The sequence below is a fragment of the Acinonyx jubatus genome, chromosome A2 (assembly GCF_027475565.1).
Source record: "Acinonyx jubatus isolate Ajub_Pintada_27869175 chromosome A2, VMU_Ajub_asm_v1.0, whole genome shotgun sequence".
Taxonomy (NCBI): domain Eukaryota; kingdom Metazoa; phylum Chordata; class Mammalia; order Carnivora; family Felidae; genus Acinonyx; species Acinonyx jubatus.
The window spans coordinates 71,380,765-71,406,673 of record NC_069383.1 but is presented as its reverse complement, the minus strand read 5'-3'; the positions used below and the strand labels follow the sequence as shown (position 1 = coordinate 71,406,673).

Below are 25,909 nucleotides of genomic sequence, written 5' to 3'. Positions count from 1 at the left end.
ATTAGGAGAGATTAAACAAAAAAGTGTTAATGGGGTTTCCCAGCCCTAGGTGGTACCTAAATCTGTTAGAAAAGCCCAGGGAGCCTTTCACAAGTGCAGAGAACTAATCAGAATGCTTGCTTGAGTAAAGAGAAAATTCTGTTAACCTGACAATTTCTTGCAGAGGTAGAGAAATTTTAAGGAATGTGTCTCATCACTGAGATAGGCTTCCTATTCAAGATTTTCTTCTCCTGGAGGCAGCTCTCACTTGAGCAGGTATGATAGGTTTGAGAGGGGCAGAAGTCAGGTTGCCAAAATCCATGCTTATCAAAACTACAGACCTTAGGATAAAATTATTTATTACATTACTTTAACAGCTGAAAATCATAACACACCAGCACGTCATGTATCCAGACTTAACATGAAACCAGAATAAAGTTATCTCAGAAACTTTAATATTTTGATATGTAATGTTTAAGGAAAAAAATATGTCATTATTTAATTTAGATTACATTCCAATATTTTTGTTTCTCTACAAGATACTTACATTTTGTTATTTATATGAAATACTTTTAAACAGTTTTAAAACACTTTCTGAGCTGATAGCTCTATATACAACATGATATTTTGAGAGGATGACCCAAGAAGTGTCATCCTTCAGCAAAATGTGCAAGAAAATCATATAGGAGATTTGGGAGGCTGAAATAGAATATTCAAAAAACAGAATAAAAATAAATAACAATGAAATGATAGAATAAAAGCTGGTAGTTAAAGACTTAGGTAATAGACTGTGGTCTTCAGTTCATTGTTCAATGTGTTTGTCTAAATTTTATGAGCTGAACTAACTTTTCCTTTCCTTTATGGCTCATTTATAGCATTTCCAGCTTGCCTTTATGTGCTATTTATATCCATTAATGGTGTTTCAACTTAGTGCGCTGTGATAAGAATAGCTAACATCCTTCCAGCTCAGATTCTGTTCTTGCTCCTCCCCATCAATTTGTCAGCCCCTACAGATGAGAACGGTCAGAGTCATCTTTGCAGCATATAGAGCATTCAGCCAGTGCTTTTGTAGGTGCCCAATATACTGAACTGACAAACCTTGATTTTTAAAATCTTGAATATTGGAGCAACACTTTCTCCTCCTCATTTGTCTTAATCAACAGTGGAGGAACACACACACAGCACCTTCTCTGTACCCTTGAATTTGTTCCTCTGTGTAAAAGTGTGGCTCTCTAAATGAATTTCCCTGGGCCAGCTTTCATGTGGTAATTGCTCTGTTATTTATGTGAAATATTTTAAAATATTTGTTCTCTGTGCTGATGAGCTGGGTAAGGCAGGCCCACTGTTCCTCTTGGTTGTATAGTTCTCCTCCATCTTGTTCCTTGGTTGGTTTCTTTGCCAGTCCCTCCGTGTCTCCTCTCCATGAGTATGCAGGACCCACAGTCTAGATTTTAGGATGATAATGTAAACGATGCTCTTTCTTTTGCGTTTCCTCATGAGGTTAGGTTTCTTTTCTTTGTTTCTTTTTTTTTTTTTCATGTGTATTTATTTTTGAGAGAGAGAGAGAGAAAGACAGAGTGTGAGGAGGGAAGGGCATAAAGATTGGGAGACACAGAATCCGAAGCAGGCTTCAGGCTTTGAGCTGTCAGCACAGAGCTCCATACAGGGCTCGAACCCAGGAACTCTGAGATCATGACCTGAGCTGAAGTCAGTTGCTTAACCAGCTGAGCCACCCAGGTGCCCCTAAGTTTCTTTACCTAGCACTCTGTACTTGCCCCTTCCTGCATTCGTCATAACTATAATTATTTTTAAATGATAGCAGTAGCTAAGATTTCTTGCTCCCTTGTTATAGGCCACGTAAACACTTTACACACATTTTCTCATGAATTCTTTACAATACCCCTTTTATACACCAAATAATTAAAGCCCAGAGGTAAATAACTTGCCTAATGTCACATAGCTGCTAACTAGTAGAGCCCAGATTGTCTGTTCCTAGAGCCAGTAAGTTCTTTTCATGCTTCACAACTGGTAAAGGAAATCAGGAATGTTGATTCTTACACCTGGACGAAGTTCACAGAGGTTATAATATAGACTGGAAACAGGAATAAGAACTTCTTGCAGGTGATCATTTGGGAAGAGATGCTTTTCTTAGTCATCTTGAGGCAGGAGGGAAGGGAGGCTAGGGAGACAAGTTGACCAAAGTATAGCCATTTTGATTTTAGACTGACCCTTAACCTAAAAGTCAGCAGCAGGTCATAAAAAGAGTCACAAGATCAGACTCATGGAAAACCATAAGCCTCACTCTCTTCAGCAGTAAAAAGCTACACAGGCTGGACTTTCCTAAAATTGCTTCCTGTGGGTAATTCCATAACCCTAAAACAATGGAAAAACTGCCCAATGTGAATGATAAAACCTAAGTTAAAGACTAAACCCCTCCCTATATGGTTAGCTAATTTAAATAAAACTTATAAAACCTTTCCTTAGAGGCAAAGGAGGGGGGCGGGGTCCTCTTTCTCACCTGGGAGGAGAGACTGCTACTTTGTCTGTGAAGTAGTTCCTTGCTTACTTTTATATTTAATAAATCCTTGTCCCTTCCTCTAAGTGGCTTGCTCTTGAATTCTTTCTCTCACAAAGCCAGGAACCCTCCTCACATGGGGCCTGAGGTCCTCCCTCCTGAGGCATCGGCCAGTCCTGCATCCATCTGGGCTGTGTATTAAGTAACCTTCCTCCATGTTTCCAAAGCATGCTGTTGTGCACTCCACTCTCATGTCCTCTGTAGGGAGTTCTAGAAGGGAAGGAAGAGAAGGTGGAGTGCATCTGAACCACATCTCCATTCACTGACCGACCACATTTTTTAAACGAGGCCGGCTAACTTCAGAGCCTTGCTTTTACCCTTTTATTAAGGTAGTATTCTCACTGTAAGGCAGTAAATAGTAAAGAAGAGATTGTGAGGAAACAGCAGTCTCCCACCACAGGCCTCCCTACCACCAGCCTGGAGGCAATTTCTTGGTCTGTTTTTGTTTGTCTTCTAGTTGTAATTTCCCAGGAAAGAGTAATGAGAGGTAAATGTTTTGAATTCTTGTCATTTTGAATGTCTTTATTCTGCCCTTTCACGGAATGACAATTCAGCTGTGCATAATAGAATTACAGATTAAGAATTATTTTTCCTCAGAAAGTTGAAACCTGTAGTGTTCTGCTCATTTTACTGTAGTTGAATTTCTTTTCTCTCTCTTCTTTCTCTCTCTCTCTCTCTCTCAAAGCTTTTAGTATTTTTTTTTTCCTTGATGTTTCAGAACTCTCTGGTGATGTGTTTAGGTGTGAGTTATTTTTCATTAAGTGTGTTGGGTAGTTCGTGACCCTTTTCAATCTGAAAGTTCTTATGCTCCTCAGCTGTGACTAATGCTACTATTTATTTGATGATTTCCACTTCCCCATTTTCTCTACCCTCTCTTTCTTTGATTTCTCATTGCTTAAGTGTTGGTTTTTAGATTGGCCCCTTTATGTCTCCTATATTTTCTCGATCTTCTAGAAGACTTCCATTTTTCCATTTTTTTCTTTCATTTTTAATTTTAAAATCACTTTTAAATTCTTTAAGAGCCCTTGTGTATTCTCTTTCCCCCCACCCCCCATATTCTTCTGTTATAAGGTTTATATAATTATTACATTTCTTTAGCTTGACTTACTGTTTTCTCTGGGATCAGCATTTCTTTTTACTTTTACTCTCTGGGACTGGTGATTTTTGATGACCTCTTCAAATCCAAAATAGAAGGCCTGCATAGCTGCTGTGGGTGTCCCTTGCTGAGTAATGAGAGCTATGCTTTTCCTGCCCCTTTCTCCTCAGTAGGGATCCTGACTGGGAACTTCCTATAGAACCGGGCAAGGCTGGGTGGATTTACTAGCAATCTTTACTTTATGGGGACAGATCCCCCAATTTTTAGAATTAGGTAGATTTTAATCTGTGGTGCCAACATGCACACTAGAAGCCTTTGCCTTTCTAATTTATTATTTTTTTAAATTTTGCTCAGTTTTTTTGTTTGGTTTGTTCATGTCATTTATTTACTTCTTTTTGAGAGAAATCCTAAGAGTTTTTGTTTTCTTTTGTTTTTGTCCGTGGGAATATTCTGGTAGCCTGTACTCTATTGTTGGTGAGGGATAGTGATAGAGGAAGACCTGCTGAATGGTAATTTAAGGGTAATGGACCCTTAATGAATCCATCCTTTCTCAGCTCTATTTCTGGCTCCTGCCCTCTTGCACTGCCCACCAAGTCTAAGCAGTCATCATCCTACAGAATAGCTTTTATCTCCTTCATGGTCGTCTTGTGGTTTATGGATTTCTTTGTATTATTCCGTCAAACTCTCCTGTCTCTTATGTGTCATCCAGACAGGGGTTGGGACACTATAACATGCAGGTCAAGTGAGTTAGGCTACCTGTTTTTGTAAATAAAGTTTTATTGGAATACACCCATGCTCATTTGTTTACATATTGTCTATGGCTGTTTTTGTGCTACAAAGGCAGAGTTGAGTAGTTGAAACAGAGACCAGCAGAGCTGAGTAGTTGCAACATAGACTGTATGGCATGCAAAGCCTAAAACTATGTACTCTTTGGTCCTTTATCACAAAGGTTTACCAATTTAGAAATTGGCTTGCTGTAGAAATTTTTCGAGATTTCTCATTTTCTGGTGATCATACCTACTTGCCTTTCCCTCCTCATCCCTTTCTCTTCATAGATACAGGCTTAAACTACTGTAAAATTCTTTTAATTCAGTAATTCTGAGAAGGTACATAGGCCTCCTCCAGCCTCCAAAAGCCTACTGTGCCCTCATGAACTGGAACAGAGCTCTTATTCTTATTCTTATTCTTATTCTTATTCTTATTCTTATTCTTATTCTTATTCTTATTCTTATTCTTATTCTTATTCTTATTCTTATTCTTATGTTTTAATATGCTGGCAGCCTGCATATCGATGGCCGCCTCCCTCATCTGACCATTTAAGGTATGAGAGCAGGGACTCTAACACCTTGTGTCTTAACACAAAGCCAAGGACATAATAAGCCTTCAGAAATTGTTTGTTGAATGAATTGAATGAATGAATATAAATATATTTAAACATTTTTTTGAGAGTGGTGGGTTTTTATCTATTTTTTTTCTTTTGAATGCAACATTTAAAATAGCTTTACCTATTAATAATTCATTTATATATTCTTCCTTAAGATTAATTATATAAACAATGGTTAATCTTACTAGTAATGGAGAGGAGCTTTGTGTTCTGGATATATATTAACCCAGATATTTGCATTCTACCTCATTTTACTTATCATCTCTTATTATCTCTCTCTCTCTAATTGATATCTCAAAATAGATATCAATTAAAACATGATATTTTAAAATTGTTTTCAGTGTCACATTTTTTGTGTAAATAGTTGCAGTTTAAAACCTACATGTTTGTAATTGATGAAATACCTGCATAGTGATCTAGAAAGTTCTAGGAGCATAATTTTCAAATATTTTTCCATTGTGATTTTTTTAAAAAAGTCTGTGTGAAATAATTACAAATCATGATTCTAAAACAAAAGACTTACAAATAAGAATAAGAATAGAATCTGAGTTGAATGGTTTTTACTTTTTGGTGTGTGTGTGTGTGTGTGTGTGTGTGTGTGTGTGTGTGTGTGTGTTTCTTTTCCTGACCATCTGAGTATTGTTTAGAATCATTTCGTATGTAAATTAAAGCAGCTGTACTGAGTTCTTAAATAATAAAGAAATGGTTTCCATAGTAGATATTTCCATTAGAGTAAATTTTTTTCTACTGCAGTTAATGTGTTTTCTCTTGAGTCATGGTGTCTTCAATAGTACCAATTTAAAATTTATAGCAGTTACATTAAGTAGAGTGAGCACCTGAATTATTTGCTCATTTGGAAATTAAGCAAATGGCCTGTTTTAACATCTTCTGCAGAAGAGCATTTTTTAATAGATGTGCTTCTTTCCCTATTATTCCCCATAAAAAAGAAACACAATTAGGGACTTGTTATTATTTATTACTTGATTCAGCCCATCTCCCGTGCACCCTTCAAATACATTAACAAGTTTATAAATGTAGAGATTTGAGGTTTTATTTTTTTCATTTTACTTTTTTTTGAGATTTGGGTTTTTAAATATTTTTTTCTGTAACTGTGTCATATGTTTAGGGAGAAGAGAACATAATATTGGCATCTCCCAAAGGAAGGAACGAATAGGACATTTTTTTGGCACTTTGAGAGTGTTGAGCTCTTGAGTGATGTAGTGATAAAGAAATGTTCTTGGCCTCTGACACAAGATTTCACAGGGCTAGGGTTCAAGGGAATAGGATGTGCCTTCTATGTGTCCTTTTTCTTCTTGCTTTTTTACTTTTGCTCTGTGTATATAAGCTTGTGAAAAAGGAAAATCTTTTTTTCAAGTACATTGTCTTTGGTATTATTATGCCTAAACATTTTTGAAGAAATTATTTTATTTAATTTATTAAAAAAAATTTTTTTTAATTTATTTTATTTTATTGGAAGAAATTATTTCAAATGGAATCCAAGAATGTGGAACTATAGTGTGTGCTGTGTTATTTATAAAAGAGTATAGATGTTCCATGAATATTTGACAAACAGTAAAATATATTAGTATAAAAATATTTTTGTAGGTATTATTTATGTCAGTGCTCTCCAGTAGTACTTTCCAAGATGCTGTAAGTGTTCTGTATCTGTGCTGTCCAGTACAATAACCACTAGCCACAAATGACTATTGAGTACTTGAAAATGGCTAATGGGACTAGGAATGTAATATTTCATTAAAAAATACATTTGATATAGTGTCTCTATAATGATAGACTTAACAGATTTTAATTTTTTTCTAATTTTGATTTTTTTCAGGTAAATATATGCAGATGATGAACATTCTTAAGCCAATTGCCTTTGATGTTATCCATTTCATGTCTCAGCTATTTGATTATTACTTGTATGCAATATATACCTTTTTTGGTCGAAATGATTCAGTAAGTCACCTTTGGTGGGAAAGTCTGTTTCTTTAAAAATTCATTTATTTTTAAAATGTAAAATTTTTCATTCTCTTTGTATGAAATATACAAATAATATTATTTTTAAAATTATCCATCGAAAATCTAACAGAATTTTTGATGTCACCTTTTTGTCTGCTTAATTACCTTATTTATATATTAATCTTAAGCTCTGATATGATACACATATTTTATGTTATTCAAATTTTGGCAGAAAAAGTGCAGCATCTGTTTTTAACCTTGATGCATTTTGGCAATGAAAAATGTGTGGGTTGCCTTGTTTAAATATGGCTCAGTGTGTAATTACTACATAGTAAATGAGACATTTTTAATATTGGCTTACAAATCTTAGCAGGCACTCCTACAGTCAGAAGATAATGGCAAGCATTTATTAAAATAATTGAAAACCTTTGAACTGAACCTTCTGTCTGCCACAGAATCATTTCCTGTACCTCCTTTTTGTGTTTCCACAAGCTCTTATTGCATTTGTCTTTTTCTACTCCTAAAGAAAACAACATGGTATTAGACAGGTACCTTATATGATATTTGGTAATTATTATGTGGTTCACCTAGATAGTCAATAGATTTCTGTGTAAAAGTATACTGCTGGGCCCTATGAATATATCATAATACTAACTATTCGTATATTTTGTATCTTTTTAAAAACATGTGAATTTATCTTTTAATATGGGATCTGAATTTCCTATGTTCTTAATTGTCTAATATATTTTTTAGAAAGAATACCAATAATCACAGACAGATTATTGCTACAGAATTTGTTGCTATTAAATATTAATTCTTTGAATTTGGAAACTCAATACATAAATATTAAAGAAGAAAGACATTCTGGGGTTTTAGCTAATTGTCAGAATCTTTCAGTCTTCTAGATGAGCCTTACTGTGTTTCCTGGGCCAAACCTGCAGACCAGCAGCACTATCCAAGAGAAGTTTAAAGTAATGGAAATGCTCTAAATTTGCACTCATATGGTAGTCACTAGCCACATGTGACCTTTGAGCACTTGAAATGTAATTAGTATGACTGAGGAACTGAATTTTTAATTGTATTTAATTTTAGCTAATTTATTGCTAAATATAAATAGCCACAGGTAGCTAGTGACTATCATATTGGGTAGAACAGTTCTGGACCACATTATTGATAAGATGTGTTAATATAGGGTCCTTTGGAAACTTTTGGGAACTAATACTTTTGGACATGACTTTCTAGCTGATTATAATACTGATTAAATACTGGCACAGATTTGTTTACAGTAGGGTTCACTAGGACCTGAGAAAGTTAGCAAAGTATAGTTAGGTATTTATTATAAAATATGCTGCATATGTTATTTAAAATATAGTATGTTTTAAAGAACACATTAACCTTATAACTTGTATTAAAAGCATTTTCAATCCTGTAAGACTCAGTAACAGACATTTCACTGTATTCAGGTAATTAGCTGTCAGTGATAAGCATTTCTGTCTTTAACCTGGGTGTCTACCCATATATCATATTAGAAACATTTTGTATTATATGAACCTATACAAAATGTGCATATGAGTGAATATGTCTGAATGAATATAGCATTTACTCTGCCTCTTACTTGTACTTTTTAAGAAAGACTTCTTTTGTTAGAGTATGCTTAGTAATACTAGCTTTATTCGACCATGTCAATATTGAAAACAGCACATCTTCAAATAGAATATAATTTAGATTCTGCTGTTTTTGATTCTGCAAAAATGAAGGAAACACTGTTTAAAGCAAAACAAAGACAATCTATAAAGGGTTTTACAAATTTGTAAAAAGAAACACTTCATCCTTCTACCCATATTTTACTTAGCTTAATTTTACATACATTTAAAGTTTGTTTTTGTTTTTTTTACCTTGCAAGATTATATTCGTCTTAATTAGCTACTTTAAATTCCTTTTGGAACAAGACAATCTAAATAAATAGCATAAATAAGCATATGCAAGTATATAAGATTGAAGAGGTAAACTTTTAATTTCCTAAGAAAATAAGCTTTTAAGTCTTTTAGAAATCCTAGAAATTTCAGTATTCAAATATGTATGTATGTATGTATATGTGTGTATACATATACTCCAAGTTGCCCTGTTAGCTATTGAGTCTTATGTGGTAGGAGGGGAGGGGTAATTAGGTAATGGGTAGAATAGGAAGAGCACAGTGGTACATAGTTGCTCCTACTTTTCTCCCAGAGAAGAAAGATACTTGTATGAGTGAATTCAGATGGATGCTGCATATGGAAGAATCTGTTTCCCAGGGTTTCTAGAAAGTCATTGGCTGGGAGGCCATAGTGTATGCAGCAGGCTAAGGGATTCTTCCTCTTTAAACTAACTCCTCCAGAAGCTCTTGCTCTTCATTGAACTGTTTATAGCCTACAACACCATACTGTATTATATATCTAATCCATTTGGTTCTATTATAATAATGTTACTTGTAGTGTTGCTTTATCTTGCCTTGCCCCAGCCTTCCATTGGTCACCTCTTGAGTTATGTTTTCTGTGGTTTTTCCTGTTCATAGCCTCTCATGAAGACCATTCTGTAGTTTACCTTAACAAAGTAGCACATAGTGGATTCTTAGGACACATGGATTGATGTCCTAATTATTTCTTATCCAAGTTAATCTGATGAGTGTTGTTACTTGAAAACAGTTTGTGAGCATCATTTAAAGTTACCTTTCATTAATGAAACTTCTTTACTAGAGTGTCTGTGATTCAGTTTTTAATTTTTTTATGAACAAATTAACTTCCACTTCTGGATATGTAGGACTACAGTCTAACGGGATGATACTGCCTGTAGAAAACAATTACAAAACCTGAATGTTATACAAAAGACAACTATCTGAAGATACTGGAGAATGAACGAAGCATATAGACTCTGGGTGGGGGAGTTCATGCTAGTGTGTAGATTGGGGAAAGGGGAGGTGTAAAAAAATAAATTCCATCTCCATGGCCTTTGAGCCTGGGATTAAGTACAGTTCACTCAGCACAAAGGTAGAGGCAAGCATAGGAAAACTTTGTCTTTATGGATTGGGGAACCAGAAAATTGAAGCCAGGAAATTGAGAACAATGAAAATAGTAGGGGGGAAGTTCAGAAGAAAAAGGGCCAGGGAGGGGATTCCCAAGCTTTTTTACCTCCATCTTTGATTAACCCATAACCATGTTCATATGAAACAGATTAACTACAGCCAAAGAAAAAAGATCTGAACAGAGAGTGAAGCTGTTGCATAAGAGACAGTTTGTAGTACAAGCTCAGCCAAGAAAATTACATAATGCAAACAAAGGAAACAGTACCCAGTGGAAAAAAATAATAGAATCCAAAATCTCCAGAATTAAATTGATGATGCAGTCTAACTTCACCCAACATACATAGAAGTAAAAAAAGCAGAGTACATCCTTAAGTAAAATGAAAGTCAATTTAGTTTGATCCCTTAAGATGTTGGAACTAAGGGATAATATTTTAAGTGGACTATTAGAACTATCTTGAATAAAGTAGAAAGATGTTTTAAATGTATGAACATCTCAGTAGAGAAGTAGGAAGTTCTAGTAGAAACAGTAATAAAAAGTCAAAGGGAAATCCTAGAACTGAAAAATGCAATTTCAGCAATTAAAAAAAATTACTGAATGTACTTTACAGCTAAATGGACATGATAGAGGAAAGAATATGTAAAACTTGAAAATAAATTGGAAGATTGGAAAACAAAATGATCAAAGCCTTAGGGACATGTTAAGTCAAATGATCAAACATACATGTAATTGGAATACCAGATGGAGACAAGAGAGATAGAATGAGGTACAAAAAATATTTGAGGAAACTTTGACCAAAAGTTTGCAGATACAAGTTACTAAATGAACAGCAAGCAGAATAAGAACAAAGGAACATACAGCAGGGTACCTCATGGTGAAGCAGTCTCTGAAAATGACAGTAGACTTATTACATAAAGGGACCAATGATCTGAATCAGCTGACTTCTCATGAGAAATTGTGGAGGCTGTAGGAGAGAGTAATACATCTTTAAGGTACTGAAAGAGAGGAAAAGAATGTCCATTCAGAATTTTATATCTAGCAAAAACACCATATCAAGAATGAATGTGAAATTAAGTTGTTTTTAGATAAAAAGAAAAAAAAAACCTAAGAATTTGTCACCAACAGACATGTAATACTGAAATGCTGAATGAAATTTTTTTCAGGCTAAAGGAAAATGATACCAGAAAACTTAGATCCTGAGGAAAGAATAAAGAGCATTGGTTATGGAAACTACTTGGGGAAATGCAAAAGATTATTTTTTTATTTTTCCTTTTAATTTCTTTATAAACCATATATCTGTTTAAAAGTGAAATCATAACATTATTTTCTAGAGTTCATAATATATGTAAATATATTACATGTAACAACTACCACAAGATACGTGGGGGGATATGGATCTATAAGATGGCAGGATTTCTGTATATTATGTTAAACAGTAAATGGATTGTGTAATATAAGAATGTATATTATAATTCACAGGACAATGAAAAATAATATTGCAGATTAACTCTTTACCAAAAGGAAAATTAAATTAGAATTCCTTTTTTTAAAAAACTGTTTTTTAATGTTTATTTATTTTTGAGAGAGAGAAACAGAGCACGTTGGGGGAGGGGCAGAGAGAGAGGGAGACAGAGAATCTAAAGCAGGTTCTAGGCTCCGAAGTGTCAGCGCAGAGATTGATGTGGGGCTCGAACTCACAAACTGTGAGATCATGACTGAGCCACCAGTCACCCCTTCTTTTTTCTTTTTTAAGTTTTTATTTATTTATTTTGAGAAAGAGAGAGCAAGCGCAGGGGAAGGGCAGAGAGAGAGAGAGGGAGAGAGAATCTCAAGGAGGCTCTGTACTATTAGCTCAGAGTCTGCATGGGACTTGAACTCACAAACCGTGAGACTGTGACCTGAGCCGAAACCAAGAGTCGGACACTTAACCAACTGAGCCACCCAGGCACCCCTTAAACTAGAATTCTAAAATATAAAATTCATATAATCAGAAGAGACAGGAAAGGAGGAACCAAGGAACAAAAAAAGATATAACATATAATGAATGGTAGATTTAGACCCGATCAATAATCACGTTAAATGTTAATGGACTAAACACTCAAAAGGTAGAGATTGTCAGAATGGATTAAAACAAAACAAAAGAAACACTTTAAATGTAAAAAATACAAATAGTGAGGATATATATATGCATGTGTGTGTGTATAATATGTGTGTGTGTGTGTGTGTGTGTGTGTGTGTGTGTGTATCTAGAGAGAGAGAGAGAGACCATTAAGTATATTCTAATCAAGTTAAAAGATTGAACTCATACAGAATATGTTCTCTGATGACAATGTAATTAAATTAGAAACCAATAACCATAAGATAACTGGGAAAAAAATCTAAGCATTTGGAGATTAACACACTTCTAAATAAAGGTTGGCTTAAAGAAAAAAATCATGAGAAGTTAGAAAATACTTAAAAGTGAATAATAGTGAAAGCACAACATATCAAGCTGTGCAATACAGCTAAATCAGTACTTAAGGGAAGTATCTAGTTTTAAATGCCTGTAATAGAAAAGAAGAAAGACTCAAGTAATGATAAGCTTCCACCTTAAGAAAGTAGAAAAAGAAGCATAAATTATGCACTGTGTCTTTTCTTACAAGGGCACCAAACCTCTCATGAGGGCCCCACTCTCATGACCTCATCTAACCCTAATTACCTCTCCCATCTCCAGATAGCATCTCATTAGAGGTTAGAGCTTTACCATATGAATTCTGAAGGGACAACAAACATTCAGACCATAAATGGAATAACTAGAATTTACATACATTGCTTGTAGAAATGAAGAATAATACAGCCACTAGAAAACAGTATGGCAGTACCTTATAAAGCTAAAACTATGCTTATTATATGAATAAGAAATTCCACTGGTAGATATTTACCCAAAAGAATAGAAAATATATGTCTTCTCAAGGATATATATGTGAATGTTCATAGTGACATTATTCAAACTGAAACCCAAATGTGCGTCACCTGGTGAATAAGTAAACACACTGTGATATATCCATATTTTGGAACACTATTAAGCAATAAAAGAGCATGAATTACTAATAGGCTTATAACATGGATGAATTTCAAAAGCATGCTAAAGACAAGAAAGTCAAACACAAAAGACTACACATGTGTGATTCTATTTATACAAAATTTTTAAAAAGGCAAAACTGTAGTGATAGATCAGAGGGTAAGATTGGAGAGAGGAAATCAAGTGCAAAGGGCATAAGGGCATTTTTCAAGGTGAGGAAAATTCTATCTCTTGATTGTGGTATTAGTATAAGACTATACAACTACCAAAATTCATCAAACTATACTTGCGATGGCTGAATTTGACTATATAAAAATAATACTCTAGTGAAAAAAGAGGGAAAATGAAATAATAAAGTTTATAAAATGTAGTGAAAGTAAAATGTATTTTGAAATTACCACATAAAATGAGTTCATGTTTTCATGTTTTACTGTACCATGCCATCACACAACTATTTTAGCTTTAGGATTTCTGTCACATGTTGTGTAAGTAATTGTTTTCATCCTATCTCAGATACGTAAGGATGAGGAACAATATGTTGTGTATGTGTATGTATGTGTGTGTATGTATACACAAACATATATATAAATGAATTAGTGAGATGATATATTTTATAGTTTACTATTAATACTTTAAAATTTTTGGCTCATACAGAACATTTTAACATCTTTCTAGAGGTCTATATATATCTATGATTACCTCTAAATTAAATTTATATTCATCAATTGAATCATCACCCAAGGACGCAACTACCTGGCTTTTCATGATTTAACAGTCAACTGTCTCTTCTCATTTATGTTCTTGGGGTATTTATATGTGCTTTGACTTTGATGTAGTAAAGCGAATTCTATAGTGTGAAATGTTTACTGAGGCTAATAAAAAGTTTTCTTCATTTTTGAATGAGGATTTGGGCTGTCTCTAATTTGTGTTAGAAAAATAAATTTAAAACAGTCTACATTATTATGCTTATACATAAGTATGATGCAGTACACTATCTTTAAGTATCAGAAATCATAAGTTTTATAACTAAAAATAATAACTTATGGGAAAAAGATACTGGTGAGCTCTCTCCTAATTAATTTATGAGATTGACAGATGCTAGTGTGACCTGTAAATGCAAATGTGTGAAATAGTTCTCTTGTTCCCTTAAGGGCTAAGGTTTGACTTGATGTTTTGAAATTTTTAAATGTAGTTTGGAGACCTTCCGAAGACTAAGTATCTGAATGAAAACTCAATGGATACTTAACTTGAGTTAATATGAAGGTATAACATATGAAAGATTATCTCCAAAGTGATGGTAGCATATGCCTTTCTTTTTCTTTTTCAGCTGGAATCAACAGGACTAGGCCTTAGTAGTAGTAGACTAAGAACAACTCTTAACAGAATACAAGAAAGCCTTATCGATATGGTGAGTAATCATTTGGAATTAATTCTTTGGGGTTATATTAAATAAAAATTAACCATCCAATCAACTACATATAAATGTGTGTCTCTATATATATTGAGTGCCTGAGTCCTCAGTATTGCTCTACATGCTTGTAGGAAGTAAATAGAGGTTTCTTATAGTCTGATTGGAGAGAGAAAACTGATCCTCATGAAAGAGTATAATATTGGCTATATATCCAGTACAGGTCCAAAGGGAGGAAAGTTTTATGTGGAAACTTGATTTCAGAGAATGGCTAAAGGAAGAAGTGAGAGTTGTTCTAGTCTTTGAAGAGCAGGCAAGGGGTTAGTGGGAAAAAAGAAAGAATGGCATTCCAATTAAGGTTCAGAAGCTGAGAACGGGCCTCGAGGTGGGAGCAAGCCTGGCCCAAAGTTTGGCCATCTTTGTGATCGGGATACTGATATATACTGAAGAGTTGTGTTGCAGGGAGTATTTAGAGCCACTTGAAATTCAAGGAAGAGGCTTGGGTATAGTTGGCTATGCAGTATGGGGTCTGGATTCTTGACTGTTGGGTCACTTGATGTAATGCATATCTTAAGAAAATAGATCAGGCAGCAATACAGGACTGAGCATTTGTAGTGTTTAAAGTAACCTCGGCATTTAAAATAACAATTTTTTTTCTTGTGATGGGTCACTGTAGCCAGAGATTTTTGTTGTTCACCACATTTCTCTGCATGTACATTAATCTCAGGATCCTCTGATTTTTCTTTATTTCTTCACCTACCCAAACAAGCAGTCATTTTCCTCTTTTCTCATAAGCTCTGTGTTATGTACATACTTCTGCTATTGAAGTTTTTAGCAAAGCAATGTAATCATTCATTCTTTTAGGAAATACTCATTGTAATTATTATTTGTTGGGCATGGTTGTAGTGCTAGATATTCATCACTGCACAGTAGAGGTACTTCTGTCTGGGAACTTATGTTTTATTGAGGCAGACAGATAAACAAATATGTAATATAGTATCAGATACTGAGAAATGCTAAGAAGAAAATGAAGCACAGTGGTAAGAATGGTGATCTTTGAGCAGAGATGTGAATAAAACGAGAGAGGTATGTGCTCATATCTCAGATGAGCACTGTTTACACAGAGGAAATCACCTATATCCATCTCCCTTATAATTTGGAGATCTTCTTGCTCAGCACATATATATTTTCATAACACTTAGCTCTGAAAACTACACTTTTTCAGTAAATGTTCATAGAATAAGTGAATAAACTCTAGTCCATGAGTTTCTTGTCTCCTGGCTTAATCTGGCTTTTGTTCTTGGCTTTGTTATCCATTTAACCCTGATCTTCATTTTCAGAGTCCAGGCTCCTTATTTGACCCAGCCATTTATTTTTTTGTTTTGGTTTTACAAAATCCATTGGCTTCCAACCCCATTAGAAGGTATCTGTGTTTCAGTTTTGCTTCTCCTGGTTTGACACTTAGTACAACCTTGACCATCAATCAGATCTTGTTTTCCAGATCTTAGTCCACAGCTAAAGTTTTTCTTGTTTCTGGTTGAAAGCCTTGAAATTGATGAACTGAATAGTCATAACCAGAAAGTCCAGAGTGGGGTGCAGTTACCTCTAGAACTCATTGCTCTTAATCCAGTCTGGGCTTCATGACAGTTGTAGTGATGGATTCCTATTATTATTTTCCTAGTAAAATAATAATAATAATAATAATAATAATAATACAGTTTTTTGAAAAAAAGCTTGACAGGTCAAAATTTACCACTAGAGTCATTCGTTCTGACGTCTCTGTCCTGTTAGTTACTAGTTTATGATTGTCAAACTGCAGTTCCAATTTTTAGTCTTAAAGAGTGGATTTGATGCTTCAGATTTTGCCATATGGTGTGTAATGAAGTATTATCGAGTAAACAGTGGGACCGAACTAGCTATTCTTTGAGACAAGCTGCCACCCATCTATTGATAACAATGTATCTGTAGCATGTCTGACCAGTTCTGTGTTCATTGGATAAATTTTTTCCAGAACTGGTAGTCAACTTTAGAAATATATTTTCAAAAACCACATGCCCCCTCCCTAGTAAATGGTTAGATAGATGTGCCTGCTTTTTTCTTTGGCACTTCATCTTTTAAAGATATCTTTTCTTTAAGTCCTTATGCTTGCCATCTCTTAAATCAGATAGCATCTTGGCTCAGAAGACCATGTGAGTAGTCATTGCTTCTTCAGTTTGTAAGTAGTGCTGACTGTTTTTTGACAGGGCCTCTCCAGGGTCCTTACTCCTCCTCCAGTAATACAGAAGTTTTTCCCGAATTTTCTGTTGGTTTCCAGTGTTTTACATGTTAAATTATTATTCATACTGATAAGAATTGGTTTATCACTTTAGAAAATATATTTGTCATTTTCTAGACCTTGATCTCAGGTTTTCATATGCTGGTATATTACTTTTTCTTCACTTCATTTAATTTGCATCTACATTGGCAGAGAACATTAATTGGTTTCTTGCTATTCAATACATTCTTTGGCTATTAAAATAATTTATAGCCTAATCAATCTGGAACCACTAGATGGAAGTTGTATTTTTTTTCCTGTATTTCCCCTATGTGTTAGTTAAAATTTTAATGAGCACATTTCTGGTAATTTTTCCATTTTCTCCATATATATCTTCTAAGTTTTCCTTCTCTTTAAGCTGTAAAAGGCAACTTGGAATCATTATGGTCTTAAAAATGCCACCTGAAATCATTTATTGTATAAATTCAATGTAAATATAAGACAACTTGACACATCAAATAGACTTTCAAGAAAAGGAGTCTACAAGGGGAAGACAAGAAAAGGAAGCTAGTATAGATCACACTGGTACCAGAACTGTGAATTTTTAGTTATCTGGTGATGTTAAATTGTTTGCTTTAAGATATTTGGCTATCAAACCTTTGTGCTTTGATACCTGTGCTTTGATAATAAAAATGTATTTTAAATCGGTCCAGAAAATTCCATAAAAACGACTTCTCTTTGTAGTCGTAATTATTAGTGGCAGGAAAGGTTAAACATTGTGACTTTCACTGTGAAACTAAAGATTTTGATTAAGGCTTTATTCCTCAAAGTCTTCAAAGGGTTTTATATCTTTTCCGTATTGTAGTGGTGTAATCTGAAACACTGATCCAGTTTTGGAGCTTTTCCATTGACAGTTGCAATAAGCACATACCATTTATTTATATCAACATGACATTGTTGTTATTCTCTTGCTCTCTTCATGGGTATTTTCCTGAATATAAACACAGAACGTTAGCCTTTAAGCAGATAATTACCATAATTTTTATGCCTAAAATACCAGTGTTGACTAGGAACAAAGAATGGCATCCTAATGCAAACTCTTTGAAGTGGGGACAGCAATGCCAGTGATCTCTGCGGGAATGTTTTTGTGAAAGAGCTCTGTGAGTACAGAGGGAGTTCAACACATTTGAATTGGAGGTAGGTAAGGAGTAGGTCGAGGAGGTAGTAGGTGAGTGCTTGTGGCCATTCCCATCATACCCAGAGATCAACTGCATTTCTCTCAGGCTACAGATATAACCTCTCTTTGCCTTCCAGCACCACCTCCCTTTTCTATCCTAAATTAACTAGTTAATATCTACATTCACAGAAACCTTTAGTTTTTAAATATATGTTATATATATGGTGATAACTTATCATAAAAGAATGAAATTCAGAAGTAACTCTGCTGTTACAAATGTGTGGTATTTATGGTTTTCCTGGAGCTCTTTTGAGTTTGAGATTTTACAATATTGGCAAAGTTCATGTCTGTTTTTGTCAGTTTATTGCAAAATATTTTGAAACAGGGTGTGTTTGATGCTTCGAATATACTTATGGAGTCTAATACTCCCAAGTTTCTACTCATATAAACATAGAAAGAAGCTTACCTGTGCTCATTCAGTCTTACAGCTTTTATACATTCCGAGTAACTGTCAGCTCCTGACTGAACCTCTTTCCATAGGGAACTCATCACCCTTCTTGCTGTAGACTTCTGCTTGATAGAAAGTGCTTTGTTGTGATGCAGCCATTTCTCCCTCTCTGGAACTATTCTGTTATCTATTTCTACCCCATTGGGGCCACTTCGGCTAGCTTAGTTAGCTATCTAACTAAGTGAGTTATCTCTCACTTAGTTATCACTCACTATCACTAAGTGAGTGATCTCTTCGCCCAATTTCTTTATTAGTTTTTCTTGTTTCAATGTTTCAGTTCTCCTCACCGTCTCTTGACTTGTTCTGAGATGGATATTCACAACTCTGACCTAAGAAGAAAATACAGAATATTATAGGAGGTATTGGAAGTAGATGGAAGGCAAGGAGCTACGTGAGGACAGTGTAAGACTCAAGGGATACATGATAGTTGGATAGGTATCTTTATTATTAAGTCAGTCAGCAAACAGGTAATGAGTGCAGATTGTGTCAGGAATTACATAGAACTAGGAAAGGGTAGAAAGAGGAGAAAAAGGGTATTAGTTTGTTTAGGGGATCACACAAGGCCTTTCTGGGAAGGTAACATTGAAGTAGATCCCCAAAGGAAGAAATAGAGGAGTGAGCCACCTGAATGAGAATTCATTTATTTAAGAAACATTTATTTAGTGCCTGTTTATGGAACACTTTATATATGATGCCATATCCTGTCTGGGAATTGAGGATACAATTTTGGTGGGGAGACAGCAATCAGACAAAACTCCCTACTCATGTGCAACTTCTTTTCTAATAGAGAGGGAATATTTTGGGGAGAAGTGTTTCAGGTGGAGGGAACAAGGAATGCAAAGACCCTGAGGTTGGGACCATGCTTGGCCTATTCCAGGAACAGCACAGAGGTGAGTATAATTAGAATGAAGCATAGAAGAGGGTTGGTGATAGATAAAACCAAAGAGGTAGCCGGAGCCTAAATCTTATAAGGCTGATTTTACTCTGAGTAACACAGGAAGCTATTAAAGAGCTTTAAGCAGAAGAGCTGAAATTAGGTAAAAGAGAATTATTTTGGCTACTGAGAGAGATGAGAGGGCTTGTACCAAAGTGTTAGCGGAAGAAGTAGTGAAACAGGATCAGATGCTGGATCTGTTTTGAAGGTAGACCTGTCAGATCTGTTGATGGATTGGAAGTGGGATATGACTGTGAGAGGAGTCAATGATGACACCTAACTTCTGGAGAATGGAAGTGCCATTACTGTAGATAGATAAGACTTTTAGGAGGGACACATTTGAGTTCAGTTTTCAGGTATGTTAAATGCACTACAGGTAAGAGAGAGGTCAGGGCTAGCATGTACACTTTGAGCCCTTGGCATGTGGCTGATATTTAAACTGGGAGAGAAAATCCATCTAGGGAGTAGAGTGTGAGTGGGAGAAGTCCAAGGACTGAACTCTAGGACACTCCACTGTTTAAAGATCTGGGGGAGGAGGACAAACTAGCAAAGGAATCTGAGAAGTGGCTGGTGCCTTAGGAGAAAAACTAGAAGGGTATGGTGCTCTGGAAACTAAGAAAGTTTTTCAAGATTAGCTATGTAGGATGCTACAGTAGGTTAACTAAAATGGATATTCAGAGTTGACTTTTGGACTTGGCCGTGGGATGCCAGTGGGGACCTTGATAACAGTAAAGACTGTCTTGTCTCCATCAATTAAACTATTAGAGGGCCTGCTAATGCCAGGAAGCATACCAACGTCTTAAGATACAAAGGCGGTGAAATTGGTCCCAGCCCTCTAAGAACTCACAGTGAGGTGGAAGGGTCAGGAAACAATTGACTAAGTGTACTTTATGCCACATACAGACATTAAGTATACATGTAGATATCCTAACACAAGAAAGATACTAATTCTTCTTGGGAGATTGAGAAAGTTATAGAAAGGAGGTGAATATGACCTCGCACTTAAGAAATGAGGCGGAAAGAGCCAGGGAGACAAGAAGAGAGCAGGTAAGACAAGAGTGTCAGTAGGACAGGTGTAGCAAGTCCAGTGTGGCTAGACTTTAGAGTCATAGATTAGGTGGAAATGAGGCTGGCGAGATAGCTGGTATCACTGTAAAAAGTAGTATCATGGTAACAGTTTAGGCTTTTTTTTCTGTAAGGAGTGGATAGTCCATTGGGACTTTTAAACTGGGGAGTGGTGTGATCACGTCTCCCTTTTAGGAAGATCACTTGGGATTCTAAAAATATCAATCAGTGAACTTTGTGCAAAATGGAGTGGAAATAGGAAAAGCTAGAGGCAGAGGTCTGTATTTGGGGACTGTTAGTCCAGGCAAGAATGCTGTGGGGCCTAGGTCCTAATGAAGCAGGGTGAGAGGAAGAAACAGACATGAGAGGTGTGTGCTAAGGCATCATGGAGGGGAGGAAAGGGAGAGGCATGAATGATTCCAAGGTTTCTCACTTGGACAGTCTGGTAGATGGTGATTTAAATGACCACAGGCATTAAATTAAATAGCATAGGTAACCAGTTGTAATTTTGTGTTTGTGTGTGTGTGTGTGCGTGTACGTGCATGTGTGTGTACACGCACAAGCAGGAGGGTGTGATTATTTTCCTTTTTAGTAGGAAATAAATAATGGAGTGGTGACATTGATTAACTCGCATAGTTTCCTTATCCTGATTCCCCTTAGAGAAAGTGCAGTTGTTCCCAAAATAACTTTTAAATGCTAATTGAGTAATTAGAGATTGAAAAGAAACAATATCTTTAGTAGAAGATAAGATATAAAAAAGAACTAAAGAAGAATAAAACCATTTTTCTAACTTAAAAGGTTTTATAATGTTTTAGTTCCATTGGGCTAAATTTATAAGCCTGTTATGCTCCCACTGTGCATTTGATGTCTTTTTCATTCATAAGGCAAGTGTTGGAGATTTGTGACTATGTAACTGATTTAAGAAGTAACCTAGATTTACATTTTGTACACTTTTAGATTTGTTTGTGTCCAAATTCTGTGCAATAATTGTCTTTGCGGATCTTTTAAAGCTCAATACACTCTGCTCTCCGGGCATCCCTTTCTTTTATTCCCATTAACCATCTATCTTCCTTCTCATCAGCAGTGTGACTGCAGACTTACACAATACAGTTAGTCCAGTTTCAGTTTGTAAGTGCATTCTAGTCCTGCCTTCTTGAGATTATACCAAAGTTAACCTTAATTAAAGTTCAGATGTGAAATGGTTAATTATATCATGATTTTGTAATGTTCCAGCATGATGATCCTCAAGAGGATCATCCTTGTTTACAGGTTCTTGAAGGGCATCTTACTATTGTCTTTATGAAACATCTGCCAATTCATAGAGATTGCTTGTGTTGGCCAACTTTAGGTCATGCACAGATAATAATGGCACATAGAGTTGGGTCATATTCACTTAGTACCAAAAGGAAATTTCCAGTAGTTAGAAAATATAAAGGAAGGAAAAGAAAGAACAGAGACTAAATGTAATTAATATGTATGCCTACGAGTATTTTAATTATAGGTCCAGTTTTGTAAAATCACATGGTTTATTGCTATTAGATTTGATTTCAGGCTGTGTTTGTACTTGTGTTATATTTTCAGGAAGTTTCAGCAGATCCTACTGCCACACTCACAGCAGCAGAAGAGAGAAAGGAGAAGGTACCAAGCCCACACCTTAGTCACCTAGTGGTTTTGACATCTGGGGATACATTATATGGGTTGGCAGAAAGAGTGGTCGCCACAGAATCCTTGTAAGTTGTTAAAAACAGTTGCTTTGCCATTAAGTACTTAAGAAAAGTTTAAGAGTAAGCATTGTATAATTAGATTTCTAGCTGTATACATCTCCCTCTTCTGAATGTTACTTACATATTTCTGAGAAGTATATCCTAAAATAGATTATCAATTGATTTTTAAAACTGCATGGTTGTTTTTCAGTTCTATAAATGAAAGAAGGGAAATCTTTTAGGTTTCAGTCTTTAGCAAGATGACCCTTGCTTTAAAGTAAAACTTAAAAAAAAAAAGTTGTAGTATACTTTATATTTTCCTATTGAATTGTGGTTCTAGAGAAACTGTAGTTACATTGTTAGTTTAGTGGTAGATATAGTCAGCCCTTGACACCAGTGAGAATATTTCTTGACCTTTAAAAATCCCCCGATTTTTAATACACTTAACGCATATGACTTCTTCCATAAAATGTAGTCCAATATACCTTGAGTTTTTGTGTACATAACAAAATGTAGAGAAAAATGGGATAGCTGCTGGCAGTTCTCCAGGCAAATGACTCCCACTCCTGTACACGGCTTCCTGACCTGAAGTTCACGTGTATGTCTCAGCCAAGTGTCCCATGAGGTTACTTCTGAGAAGTGCCAGATGTTAAATCTGTGAATTTAGAGATGTGTTCTGTATAATTAAATAGGATCTTCATAAGAAATCCTTTCAAAAAATACTGTTGTATTTTTTCTTCAGTTTTTTTTCTGCGATCTTTGCTCCTGTCTCACATGCAAAGCAGCATAGCTCTTCACCTTGTAGTTTCCAGAGTAGTTTTTTGAAGTCCCTCTTTTTGCACCTCTGCTCACATTCAGCGATAAACTCAGCATTAAGTTTTGGGTGGGTTGTAAATGAGCTAATACGAGGCAGTTCACTAAAGTGGGAAAGAATTTTAATGGTTAAACTTTGGCTTAGAGATCTTAAAGATTACAAAAGTAGTGACAGGCTCTAGATCCTGCACTCTGCTTACACGGTGGGTTATTTGTTCTCTTTAGGGTATTTTTGGCTGAACAGTTTGAGTTCCTTCAACCCCATCTGGATGCTGTGATGCCTGCAGTCAAAAAGCCCTTTCTTCAGCAGTTTTACTCACAGGTCAGAGATGGTCTCGGAAATCATTTCAACTGTGAGCAAGATAAGATTGTCACACGTTATTTCAGGTGTTTTAGCTATTGGCCAGTCTCCGTATTCCACGAGAGCGATTAGAATATGTTTATTCACTCGTGAATTCCTGTGTTAAATACTTACTGAGCACCTCATATAACTTTTAGTCTAATGAGAGAAAGAGAGAGAGAGCCCATCAAAACTGCATTTACAATAAATTACGATAATGGGAAGGAAATAGCAGCAGGCTGTTTAAACTTTGGCTGGGGGCGGCGGGGGGGTGGGGGTGGGGGAGGAAAGGAGGTGTGGTGGGAGAAGGTTGTCTGGAAAGGCTGTCTGGAGGAAGTGATGTTTAAACCAGACCAGCTGGGTATATCAGTATTTTCCAAACCAAGGGAATGGCTTACATGAATATCAGCCAGTGAGAGCATGGTGGATGTAAGCAGCTGAAGAAAACTCAAATTGTCAGAGCAGGGAAGAGGGCTAGCGATGAGAAAGATGGCTAGGTGATAAGCAGGAGCCACATGGTGCGCAGTGTTCTCAGCCAAGAGGTGGGCTTTATTTCGAGGTACTGGGAAGGGCCCGGAGGATTTGAAACAGGTAAGCGGTGCAGTTGGTGTGTGTGTTAGAGTAGTTGGCGGCAGTAGATGGCAAGCCTGCAGGCAGGGAGACTGGCTTGCAGGCTCTTACAGAAATACAGTTGAGAGGACAAAATCTTGAGGTTGGACATTTAGAGTAGAAATGGAGAGAAGTGTAAAAATTTGAGAAATCTTTGCTAGTCTCCATGAGTATCTCTGGTTCTTTAAAGTTGTAGTATCCGTGGCCTCAAACTGATTGTATGTCTCAAGATTATGTTTTGAGTAAGACCTCTACCTATGAACTAAAGTGTTTTCGTAATTGAAATCTTCAGATATGCAGTGTTTTATTTTTAGATGTGATGTATACTAGAAGTAGGCACAAAATATTTTTGGTAAATCTGAGGATTTTAGAAAATATCTATCATTTTTCATTTCTGTGAAATTTATTTCAGACAGTCTCAACTGCCAGTGAACTACGCAAGCCAATTTATTGGATTGTAGCTGGTAAAGCTATTGATTATGAACAGATGCTGCTCCTAATGGCTAATGTGAAGTGGGATGTGAAAGAAATTATGTCACAGCACAACATATATGTAGATGCCCTGCTGAAGGCAAGTACTCTGGGAGCATCTTTGTCAAAGTGGAGTCTGTCAGGAGAACTATTCCGCTCATTGCAGTTGCCCTGAGGTGGTGAGGTTATAGTTGTCATCACATTTCTAGCATCGTGATATTAAAGCCCCTGTACTGGAATAGACTTGCTTTTCGAATTTTGTGTTCTTTCAGACCCAAGAATACTATGCAGATTTTTTGGTTTTGCTCGCTAATTTCCCATCTTGAATGAGAGTTCAAGTTAATATTATGTAATCTCAGTAACCATGACTGTGGTGACAAGAAGATATTTCTATTTAATTAGAAGATATTTCTGTACTTGTGCAGATTTATCAGCAAGAGACCAGGCCCTTGATTACTCTATTTTGCTTTTTTTTTTTTCCCTAAAAATCACATTACTTTTGCAGTGTGTCATGCAAACACCTTTGCATTCAAAACTTACATTTAAAATTTTTCTGGAAAGAATTGTTCATTTTTTGTCATTTATGCATCAAGAGATACTTGTAGATCACCTGACATCTGCCACACACTGATCTAGGTGCTGACAATATAGTTGGGGAATTAAGGAACTTACATGCCCTCAAGGAATTTACTGCCCATATAGAGACAACAGTAAAGACATAAATGAAGATAAGACATGTCAGATGATGAATAGTCCAGTGAAAAGGTAAATAAGCAGCAGAAGTGATATAGAGAGTGGCAGGGTGGGGTTGGGGGCAGGTTGGTAATACTGTTAATTTACTTGTGGTCAGAGGAGGATCCTGATAAAGGGAGGGTTGTGGAGAGGCCCAAAGGAAGCGAGGAGATGAGCCATGCAGGTGTCTGAGGGGAGGAAAGGGCATCTAAGGAAAACCACTTTTGGAAAAGTTTTGTTTTTCATATTTGTCAGTGAAAAGAAAATGGGCCTTCTTAAGCTCCTGACTTTTATCTCATTTACATAAACATTCTTACCTGCTTAGTCCTGGGCAACACATGGTAGCCAGGGACACTTGTCAACCAATAAGCAAAGCCAGAGATCAAAACGGAGATAGCAGCGGAATTCATCATCTAGTGTGCCAACTCCCAGCAATGCCTGGTGCCCTTCTAGAGTTCTGTGATGAAAACTCCGACTTAGGAACTAAGGGTGGGACATCAGTTAGCAATGTCTAGGGGATAGTGTCAAGTCTGAAGGGTGAGTGACAACAAGGGTGGTCTCTAATTGCCACCCTGGGAGAACTTTGCTTTCTAGGGCACCCAGGAGGTCTCAATTGGGAATTTTAATTTGGAATGTGATAGACAAATGTAATTTATAAATAATCACACACACCATTTTTTTTAAACAATTTTGCTTTTGAAAGATTGATTTTATTTTTTTATGGCATGCTGACCATGGTACTCATAGATGGGTGTAAGAAGAATGAGACTTCTACACTCAGTGAA

The 25,909-nt window shown here is 35.9% G+C and overlaps 1 protein-coding gene across 2 annotated transcripts in view; it reads left to right on the top strand.

Annotated features, from left to right (window-relative positions):
• Nucleotides 1-25,909, top strand: part of VPS50 (VPS50 subunit of EARP/GARPII complex) — a 130,417-nt gene that overhangs the window by 96,726 nt on the left and 7,782 nt on the right. For both annotated transcript variants that reach the window (XM_053218452.1, XM_015066526.3), the window contains 5 exons: nt 6,869-6,990; nt 14,438-14,518; nt 22,038-22,186; nt 23,198-23,294; nt 24,334-24,492. In XM_053218452.1, the coding sequence (XP_053074427.1) occupies nt 6,869-6,990; nt 14,438-14,518; nt 22,038-22,186; nt 23,198-23,294; nt 24,334-24,492 (608 nt within the window). The remainder of the gene's footprint in view (nt 1-6,868; nt 6,991-14,437; nt 14,519-22,037; nt 22,187-23,197; nt 23,295-24,333; nt 24,493-25,909) is intronic.